General features: G+C 40.5%; 1 protein-coding gene across 1 annotated transcript; it reads right to left on the bottom strand.

Annotated features, from left to right (window-relative positions):
- Positions 1-6112: 6112 nt before the first annotated feature.
- Positions 6113-10528, bottom strand: LOC145463479 (uncharacterized). Its single transcript, XM_081447231.1, has 5 exons — positions 10453-10528; positions 8748-8786; positions 8161-8232; positions 7117-7262; positions 6113-6423 (listed from the first exon to the last, which is right to left on the bottom strand). The coding sequence occupies exons 1-5, from the start codon at positions 10467-10469 to the stop codon at positions 6311-6313; spliced, it is 387 nt and encodes a 128-aa protein (XP_081303357.1). The 5' UTR covers positions 10470-10528; the 3' UTR covers positions 6113-6310.
- Positions 10529-11160: the final 632 nt, after the last annotated feature.

Below are 11160 nucleotides of genomic sequence, written 5' to 3'. Positions count from 1 at the left end.
GAACCGCCGGTGAAAGCGGAATAACAATTTTCACGTAAAAGTGACTACATTTGACGCAATCCACATGCCCTGAACGTGTGCCTCTTTCCCAGCACCTGGCGTTTGAACGTGTTTGTTTTTGATCGACGTGTTTCAAATCGCCTCAGTCACGTGGGACCCGTAGGGTTGACAACCTGATATCCGCCATGCTTAAGTTGGAAATAGCGAAAAAGACTAAAAGAGGCAAGACTTATCTGTTCCTTCAAGATTACATTGAATATGGGCTGATACTGCAACGCGCTCAAAGATGGAGGGGTCCTGAGAATTAGGGCTAAAACACGGCTATGACGTCATGCAACTTTCCTTTCAAGAGCCGAATGGCCGGAGGGACTTCTCATTATAACCAAAATAGAATTATGGCATACAAACTTAAGAATCATCGATAATTTTAAAATTAGTAACTTTAACAAGACTATGCGGAAAAGATCTTCTTTTCATTTGCTGTGAAATTTGCTAAGAAACATGAGAAAGAGCTAGAAAGGCTAAGGTCTCGTGACATTGTACCCACTGAACCAAATCCTTGCTTGTTGCGATTTGCACAACAAGAAACTCACTGTTAACCTGTGTTTCAATACGTTTATGCAAGCATATCCATACACGCGTTTTCCGACATCCGTTCTCGTGAAACGACAACCGGAAAACTTGGACGCACGGGAAGATATTTTTGGACTATTAGTAATTCATGTGTACGTTGTGTGTGATCGATATTTTAGTTAAGTATTGATAACTACTGAAGACGAAGAAAGGTAAGGGTAAAAATAAACGATTGAAAACGAAACTCTCAAGAAAACAAGTATTTTACAAACAAAAGAACAGGTTAAAATGACTGACAAAGGCCGTTTGTGAATCACCGAAGCGAAAGCTCCCCTTCGTGTGTGGTTTGGCGAATGTTCCCGTGTAATACATGCTTTCCTGATGAGGTTAAGGTAAAGTGCACATTGTTGTCAAGTTGGCTTTATGAAGTCATGCCGGATTACATGCGTCAGTTGATCTCAGTTGCCCAGAGAAACAACAACATATCCAAACACTGTTTTCATTCGCTGACCCAGCTTGTTTGGCCCGAGGGGAGGGTTGGGGGAGGAGGCAGAGATACGGCATAGGCCAAGGTTGCCTCGCTTAGAACAACAGCTTCTGCACGTTCGACGGAATCAAATCACCCCGAAATGTAGATCGACTTGGTCTACTAGAAGCTTCGCACACGCTAGGTTCAACTAATTTAAGCAATTAGCCCCTAAATCGCACACGTTGTCTCGCATAACTTGTGATCAGGAGTGTTGCTTGCCTTGTCTTGTGACGTAAAACTAGAACGTAAATTTAAACTGTTCCAGGCTTAGAGATTGTTCGGGAACACGAGACTAAAGGTGTGAACGAATTCTTTTTATGACCCTCCACCACAGAATTTCCCTATTTAGAAAGCGTTCATTCGTGTTTCCAGAGGATTGCGGTGAAAACACGACTGGATGTTTTGGAAACAAGATTAAGCCAATTTTCACAGTTGCTTCAAGTTCTGCAAAATTTTCACGGGTGCATGTGTGTTTTCACAACTCTTTAAAAACAAGAACGAAAGTGCTCCGTTTCTGTTATAAAGTCAAGATTCTCCTTTAACTTAGAACTTATACGAGAATGATTTTCGTCTAATCACAGTGCAAGCAGAGTGGTGCTTTATACTGGCGTTCTTTTTCAAAATGGGTTTGTCACACATGGCACCTGCGTGGGAAGTTACGTAATGATGTATGCTTGACTTGTCTAATTATTGTTATTGTTAACTGTTGATATCAGATAGCTTGGGCGAAACAAAAAAAAAATACTTTCATGACTTTTTTGTCTCGGATTTCTGTAGCTTATCTAAAGCATTTTCCTCGCCCAACTGTTTTTGCTTACTATATTTGTATATGTAATACACCACGGCCTCTCCATCCCAGCCGCTGAAATTTTTATCTTCGAATCGTCTCTCAGCTTTCGAAAATTCGACAGTTTTGTAGTGGTATTACTTGTTAAATTATTTTTGTTGTGTACGGAACCAAGTCGGCTAATTTGAAAAATAATTAGATTGCGGCATCTGCTAGCAATATATTTGTTCGCGACAGAAGTTCCGTTATATCAAACACACCTTTCGCATTTGAAATTTAAATTAAGAACTCGATCAATTCATCTCTGCGGGCAAGTTTTGAACTCAAATGCTCCGTTGTGTAATAGCTTCAAATTCTGAAACCAAAACATAACATCAAATTTCTTATGTTTTTAACAGAACGTTTCTTGAAATAAATGTTTAATTTTCTTAGTGATAGGGAAGAATAACAGCTGTTGTTTTTACACAGAAGTGGCCGACGCATCCTTGAGTGGCGGGGCGGGACCCCTTTAATACCGGAAGTTCTTGTTGAATGCTCAGGCATACAATATTAATACTCCATCTATAGATTATGCTCACAAAGTGTCGTTATGTTCTATTTTTAAAAATTACATTGCATCAGCCTTTCCTAAGACTGAACAATAACTTAAAGAGTCCACTTGACCGTTCATCGCGTCGAAAATAGTGTTCTAGTTCGGGACCGGACTAATAATTGCTTACAATAGTTTCAGCAATAGTTTTTGCCCTAAGCCCACGTTACACTCCGAGGGAAATGCGTATCGTATTTGTTTGTACTCTCTCACGACCCCATAACCCGGGAACATGACTAAGAACTTTTTTATATGCCAGCATAATTTTCGTCACCAGCATGCTCAAAATTATGCCGGCATAATTACGACACATGCAGCGCAATGGGAAAATCAATGTAGGCGTTAGACAGAGGACGCACTGTTTGCTTTCAGAAGGAAAAGAAAGCTCAGTGATGTTATACACGTGTTCCTAAAAATAAATAGTGTTGTAATGAGACAGCCTCATTCTCATTATTGACGTCATGAGCGAAAAGCCCTGGGGACGATTGCAGTCAAGATGCACATGCGTCGACGCGATGGAGCCGAGAGCTCAAGCCCAGACAGAGGGGGCGTACTAAGGGGGGGGGGGGAGAGGGGGAGGCGGTAGTGTTTATATACGCTCAGTGAAATAATGAAGATGTTCCTAATAATAAATAGTGTTGTAATGAGACAGCCTCATTCTCATTATTGACGTCGTGAGCGAAAAGCCCTGGGGACGATTGCAGTCAAGATGCACATGCGTCGATGCGATGGAGCCGAGAGCTCAAGCCCAGACAGAGGGGGCGTACTAAGGGGGGGGGGAGGGGGAGGCGGTAGTGTTTATATACGCTCAGTGAAATAATGAAGATGTTCCTAATAATAAATAGTGTTGTAATGAGACAGCCTCATTCTCATTATTGACGTCGTGAGCGAAAAGCCCTGGGGACGATTGCAATCAAGATGCACATGCGTCGATGCGATGGAGCCGAGAGCTCAAGCCCAGACAGAGGGGGCGTACTAAGGGGGGAGGGGAGGGGGAGGCGGTAGTGTTTATATACGCTCAGTGAAATAATGAAGATGTTCCTAATAATAAATAGTGTTGTAATGAGACAGCCTCATTCTCATTATTGACGTCGTGAGCGAAAAGCCCTGGGGACGATTGCAATCAAGATGCACATGCGTCGATGCGATGGAGCCGAGAGCTCAAGCCCAGACAGAGGGGGCGTACTATGCGGGGGTGGGGGGTGGGGAGCGGGGCCGGCAGTGTTTATATACGCTCAGTGAAATAATGAAGGTGTTCCTAATAATAAATAGTGTTGTAATGAGACAGCCTCATTTTCATTATTGACGTAATGAACGAAAAGCCCTGGGGACGACCGCAATCAAGATGGAGCCGAGTGCTCAAGTCCAGACTGAGGGGGCGTACTATGGGGAGACGGTAGTGTTTACGTGACTTCACCAGCAATTGTATTGTTTTGTCGCGGCCGCAAACAGGTCACCGCACTGAAAAGCGCTATGTTGCGGGCAAAAAAAAAAACGAAAAAATAAAGGAAGTTATCACGTGCGGTAAAATTAAAGGTGGTCTGAGTTCGTTCAATATTTGTAGCGTGAATCTAAAATTTGTTTGTTTAGGAAGTCAAAGAGATTGTTCTAAACACGTACGAATGCTGTCAGTTGACTAAAAGGGTTTTGGTACGATATTGTGCTACGATCAAGTCTGTCGAATGAGTCAGTCGCTGTAGGGACTGGGTTTTTTTAATGCGTATACTGATTTTCATTTTCTCTTCCTCTGGTTAACCACAGAACCTGGGATATTTTTCGCCATCTTCAAACTGACAGCCCTGAGACCTGCCGCGAATTTGTTTTACGTGTGCTGCGTACAGAAGTTCAATATGTCACTTCCTTCCTTAGTCGAAAATCAGGACAACAGGAAAGAGGATATTACGCACGTAGGCTATTCCGTGAGACACTTGTTTTTAAAAAAACAATTGTCTCACATGCTACGTTTGTCTCTATCACGTCATTAAATTTTTTTGTGTGGTTTTTATTACCGTATCAATAGACGGATTCGGCTATCGTTGCCACCCAGTTTAAATCATGTGATGATTCATTTGGGAGATTACAATTGTTTTGTTTGTACATATTCCCATGCAATGAGCTGCGTGTGACAAATTGCGCCATTATAATCTCCCAAATGAGTCATCGCATGTTCTGAATTGGGTGGCAACAAGGATGCAAACACGTTAGTCGAATCCGTTTATTAATGCTACGTCTGCTTATATCCTTCGGAAGATACATCGATCTTGAAAAATTCGGCGCAAGGTTCTCAAATTGTGATCCGTCTCAATCTAGCTTTTCCAGTCTTAAATATAATTTGCTTTTTTGGTCTGCATGTGTATTGGATCTCTTCGGTTTTCGAGGTTTTCTGGCTTGAATTTGCAGTCAGCCGTTTGGAACATAGCAAAATTAAAACCCTCATTTGCGATCGGGTAACAGTAAGAGTCATCATTGATATTGATAAACTGTTTCTCAGAATGCTGCCAACTTTGTAGTCCCTTCGTCCGTTTGCTATTTTGAGTGTAGCTAAAATTTTTGGTTCCAAGTTATAAGAGTGCTCATCAGTGTGGCGTATGTTTGCCGAGAAGGATGCCTTATTTGCCAGCAAAGTTTTGCTGTGTATAAAAAGTGCCAATTTCAAAATAAGCTTCTTTAAAAAAAAAATGCTGGTTTCAAGCTGGAGGTTTGTTTCTATTTTAGGTGAAATGTTCTGAGAGGATGTCAGTAGGCTTAACGAGGAAGCGTTAGTTGCTTGGTTTTTTTTTACGGGAAATGATAACTGGAATATTTTTTTAGTTACCGGACAGATGAGCTAATAGCGGAAGGGGTGTCATTGATATCAGTGGAGGTGTGCTTCTATAAGTGGCGCTATTTAACAATTAGATTATGAGCTCGAGGTTTCTATCGCGCGATAGATGACGATGGCACAGCCCGAGTCAACAACTATCACGAGCTCATAAATTAATTGTTTAAGTATAAATCTACTAGTCGTTGAGACCTTATCAAAATTCTCTTCACAGACACTTCGAAAACGCAAAGAAACCCAGGGCCGCAGCCAGGCCGGAGACAGCAGTAACAGAAGTTTTAGGCACAGAACAAATTAAAAAAGTACATTCAAAACGAAATTCCGTCATTTCGTGAGGATCAGAAAAGCCAGATTATGCTAGCAGTGCTAAATTTAGATAAAAGCTAAAAATTATGCTCGGTTTGCTAAATTATGCCAAAAATTATGCTAGCACAATCCGGCGACAAAAGCCTAATTATGACTGAAGCGATGTCTACGATTTAATTCTCCTCCTAGGTATTAAGGGTGTTTATGATGGATATAAACAACAAGAACGAAAAACAATGACTGAGGCAAGTGCCTCGGTTTGCCTGTTACTAGCTACGGCCAACCGAACATTGCGAGGCTACTCACTATCTTTAACAGAATAGATAGTGACTAATAATAGAACGGCATTCGTGATAGAACGCTAGAAGATTTATACTTCAAACGTGTAGAATATAAAGATCCTGACAAATATTGATCAATTTGGCAGGGTTTGTTACAACTAAGCCATCATGATTTCTTTTAGAATTTTTCAAATTCTTTACAATAGCGTAAGACTAACAACAAAATGATCGGACGATCGGGATGGACTGAGGTTCCACAGCATAGGCAATGGAGGTGATAGGCGGTGTTGGTACACTGAAACTTGTTTCATCGGCTTTCGGTCAGATTGTTCAGGATTGTGGACCGAAAACTAACAAAGTTAAGCTGATGTCCTGCAGTACACGAAGTAGGTCTCTGAGTTTAACCACGCGTAACACTGACGAATCATTCAATGGCAGCTGCTACACAGTAAGCGATGCCCATCAGAAAGAAGAATGGCAAAAGAACCAAGCCTAGTACTAAGTAACCTGGCGCCAGGAGTAGCACCCAGAAGCAAGCTGCAAGAAAAAAAAAAGACGTCGCCTAGTTGGATACGCTCTCCATTTTACAAAGATCGAGGAGACTGGATATCAGCTTGAGGCGCTAGGATTTCTGGGATTGCTTGGGTTAGGAAGCAAGGTGACGCGCGCTAACATTTAAGTACATTTTGTTACTGGGTTTGACAAAAAAAGGGGCTTATCTTAGAAGGGGTGTATTACCGATAGTAATCGAAGTTTTAAACATGATTGGCTTATATTTGGAAGGGATTTATTTGCAAACAGCTTCAGGTACATGTTGAAATGCCCAAATGTTGTTGTTTATGGTGGTCATTGGGCTTAGCTACACCTAGCTAGTTCACTGGCATGCCACTTAAACTGAAAGAAACAAATATATCAACTAAACACAATGGGCTTAAAAATCCCAACTTGCGGGAACCAGACCAGTTGGCTATTTACAAGCACGACCGAGGAGTTGAACTAGGGTCTACTGAGAAACAACTCCAGCTTAATCAGTAGTCAGAGCCGGAACTTGAAACCGTGACCTCCGGATTTCAAGTCCGGCGCCCTAACAACTTGGCCACGCTGTGTCCTGGAAATATTGCAGTGGTAAAATCTTACAAAAAATAATGATTGATTTTGAACCGGAGACAAATGTTGGAGAGCATTTTACTATGGAGATGTTTAAGTACCCCGACAACAAATGAATCGTACCCTTGCCGTGAATACTGTACCACGCATGTCCTCGTTCACAGAATAAGCATCCGAAACAATAATCACAACGATACTGCGGTGGACTTCCTTCTTCAATTACAACCTCTGTAGAAGGCGGAGCATCCGTGAGAAGAGGTGAACCATCGCTACAACATTACAACAAGATGGAAATGAGTTTATTCCAATGAGTGGTAAATTAGTCTGTTCCCCTCAGTTCTTAGGTTGTGGGGAAAATGACTAAGGATAACGAAAAAGGCGAAAATGCACAACGGAAAAGACGTTGGAAAAATGACATAGACCAAGGTACTGAGATGGCTGAGAGCTATTTTGGCAATGAGACAATGAAAACCTTTTTCTGTGCGTGTGTTTTGTTTTGCTCGAACATCATGGCGGGGACCGAATGGAATAAAAAAGGTTTTCAAGGCACGATGATTGAATCACCATACGTCATCGGAAGTACATTCGATCGTCAGGCTAACTTAGTAACTATCGTCACAGTTTAAATCCCAAGGCTGAGAGACAATCAGCGGTGAAAACAATTGATATCTCATTACTCAGGAGAATATGATCTAAGAAACACATTCCCCGTACATGGACCTCTTCCCAAAGAGATATTCCGCAATGCCAACTCGTTCCAGGGTCTCTCATCTTCCCGCCCCCTGGAGCCCTCTCTCGCTCCAGGGGGTGGGAAGATGAGAGACCTGAGAACTAGGTTGTCGCAATGCAAACAGTGCAGTAGTTCAAAACAAATGATTTTTTTTCTCTAAACGCGTTAGATTTTCAAATTTGGATTTAGATCAGACGCGACCCGATGACCGTTGGGAATTGGCTGCGCAATCATGGAACCGAGACTGAAAATAACTTTCATAGCGAGACGCGAAGCTTAAAATAGATTTCACGGCCAGATTATCATGAGGGACAGGGAAGTGTTCTCTTAGATCGTAGTCTCTCGCCTAACTACAGTGCAAATACGTACAAAGCATTTAAAATGAAGATTATTGTAAGGAAAGGCGAGCAGTTTTAGTGAATCAAACGCATTCTTACCCGAACTTAGTTACTTCTTCCACCGCTTGAAAGTCGCCTGGTTCAACTTGAACGGCGACACTTGCACATGTGCTGTGTGTTAACAATAAATGAAGCAAAGAAAACATTTTCAGTCATTTCAGCAACGAAAGTATGAAGCTAACTGATTAGATATTATTTTGCCTCAAAGTGGTACACTTAGGTGAAACATGTGTTTCTAAACTACAAGGCAAATCATTTCGTTGGGCTTAAAATAAGCATTAGACGAGTCAGGTCTACTTGTGATGTATTTTTGGTTGCCAGTTGAGGTATTTTTTCTAAGATGGTCAGATCTTGCTCCCACTGATGTTTGAAAAGAACTGGAAATCCGCTTCACCGGTTGTCAGTTGTATATAAAGTGAAAAGAAAAAGGAAGAACATATATATATATAGCACGGAACTATAAAATCATTTGAGGAGGAGGAGGGAGAGTTGAGAGAGCTATAGCATGTGACTGATTTTGGAGAAGATCGGGCGAGGTCGTGGGATAGAGTAAAGTTCCCGGGTTGCTCAATCGTTAATAAGTCTGTTCCGGGTTAAATAGAATTTGAAATTCTTAAGTACATTACCAGATTTCAAAATTCCTTATATCAACTTGAGTGCCGCACCTAAAACAAAGACAATTGTCGTCAGTAAGGTAAAGTATTTATTTTTATTATATCTCTCAGTTAGTACGCGCGCTGTGATTGGTCAATTTAGCGGGCCGTACTCTTCTGTACGGCCCGCTAAAATATAACGTTGGTTTTGTTGCCAAACTGTTTCGTGATTTATCGAAAGTGTTCTTAACTTTTATAGCAAGTGAAAGTTTAAAACTTTCCTATACTCTAAATTATGTAATAGAGCATGCTAAAGACTTAAAAACAGTTTCAAACTGACTCGTTTTGCTTTCGAGGTGCGTCAGAAATTTGAAGCCTTTCCGAGTCCGCGTTAATAGAAATCGTTTCCGAACCCGTCAGGCACACAGTAGAGGTATAATAAATATCTTACTAACTTCGTCTTCACGGTCCGTACTGTAAATGACGGATCCTCGTTTTCCCCCTTCGATTTACGACCCGCGCGCTTCGCGCTTGGGCCATAAATCGAAGGGGAAAAAACTCGGTCCGTAACTTACAGTACGAACCGAGAAGAAGAGGTTAGTAAGAGGTATATACACGATAACAATATAACAGCAACGCTAATGTGGTCGTGTGTAAAAATCAGAAAACTATCTAAAAGACGCTCTAAAAGGTATTTACAAAGAAGAGAACTATTGATTACAGAAATAAGACGATAAAATAAAAAACGATTTCGAAAAACATTTAAGCAAAAAAATTAACGTAACTAAAGTAACATGACGTTTCGACAACTTCGTGTCATCATTGTCAAATAAATAAATCAAAAATAGCGGCAAGGCATCTTTATAGTACTTAGGATATGAGAAAAGAAAGAAATGTGAGAAATTTATTTTCTCACATCCTAAGTACTATAAATATACCTTGCCATTACTTTTAATTTATTCATTTGACAATGATGACACGAAGTCGTGGAAAAGTCATGTTATTTTACTTACGTTTAAATACGATAAAGCATAAAAAAAAAAACATAAAACAATAAAAAGATGTAAAAGCTAGATCCGTATTTAAAATCTGTAAAATTCAAGTAGTATTTTCCTAATTTTTCCTTTTAAAGCGCCAAGTGAGTCAATATTCTAACTTTAATTCATTGTCAAGCTTGTTCCAAAGTTTGGCCCTAACAGAGGTGATGGACTTCTTTAATGTACTGGTCTTGGAGCAGGGAATATTAAAATAGAGTTTTTGCCTGAGAATGTAGCTCATCTCACGTTTTCACGACAGTCTTGCAAACAAGTGTGTAAAACTGACTAGGCAATCGAACCATTGTCAGGCAATCTACTTCTCACAAATTTGACCTGAAATATTATCACCAGTTGTCTTAAGTTTACTGAAAACTATTTCGAATCCCCTTCATCGATTCCCATTCAAATTTTGCGTGCTACTTTTGCAGTCTTACGGCCGATTGCAAACTGAATATAGATTACCTCTTCCCATCACAGCTACATATCTTATCTTGAGCAGTGTTAAAGACGCTTTTGTTAGGAATCTTTTATTTTATAGATTCTGAATATTGTTTTCAGCTGTTATCAAATGCTTAACAAATAATTCAGCGCGGACATCGTATTCACACGCAAAACTGTATTCCGCGCCACCTTCTGCGTGCCCCCTACAAAAGGACAGAAATATACGCCATCTTCAGTTTTATACAGTGTAGTGTACTTACTCAACAACCGTCACCATTTTCGGTGCGTCATGTGACACTTGGTGACTGCACTTTCCAGTGGAAGATTAAACGTTTTTGGCTTATTAACTAGCTGCAAATAAGAAGGATAGAACAGAAACTCAGTCAGATCTGTTTCTGCAGCTTGAAGTCACTAAGTGCTATAAAGAGTGAAACATCCCTAGGGCAATTCGTAAGACACAATATAACTTCGTTTCCTTGTGGTTATTCATTATTGTTGGTCATTATTCATGCAAAGAGAATTGTAAGTACGTAAAAGGTACAAGAGCAAAATAAACTCTCATTGCATGGAGCTCAAATACCGAGCTGTGGCACAATCCTCAAATACAAATACAACTGTATCGACCTATATCCATTCTCGATTAACTAGCTCTTCCGTCAACAATAGTTTTCAATCAACATTTTTGCCATTTTAACTCCAAGCACTTTTATAATGGATCTCCACAAATCATTTGTGGAGACCCATTGTTAAAGTGCTTCCATAACTTATGCAAGTTATGCATAAAAACACAGAACTAAGTGACATTGTAGATCTTGTCGCGTAACGTTGTTACAAAGAAAATGAGAAAAATAACCAACCACGAAAATCTGAAACGAATGAGTGAGATAAAACTTCAAAAAGAAAGAAACGCTGCCCTCACATGAATTCTTGTTCCACGCTTTTACAAGTGTCAGGTACACGAAACACCT

This window comes from Orbicella franksi, chromosome 12, assembly GCF_964199315.1.
Source record: "Orbicella franksi chromosome 12, jaOrbFran1.1, whole genome shotgun sequence".
NCBI classification, from domain to species: Eukaryota; Metazoa; Cnidaria; class Anthozoa; order Scleractinia; family Merulinidae; genus Orbicella; species Orbicella franksi.
The sequence above is the reverse complement of the archived record's forward strand: the minus strand, read 5'-3'. Positions and strand labels throughout refer to the sequence as shown.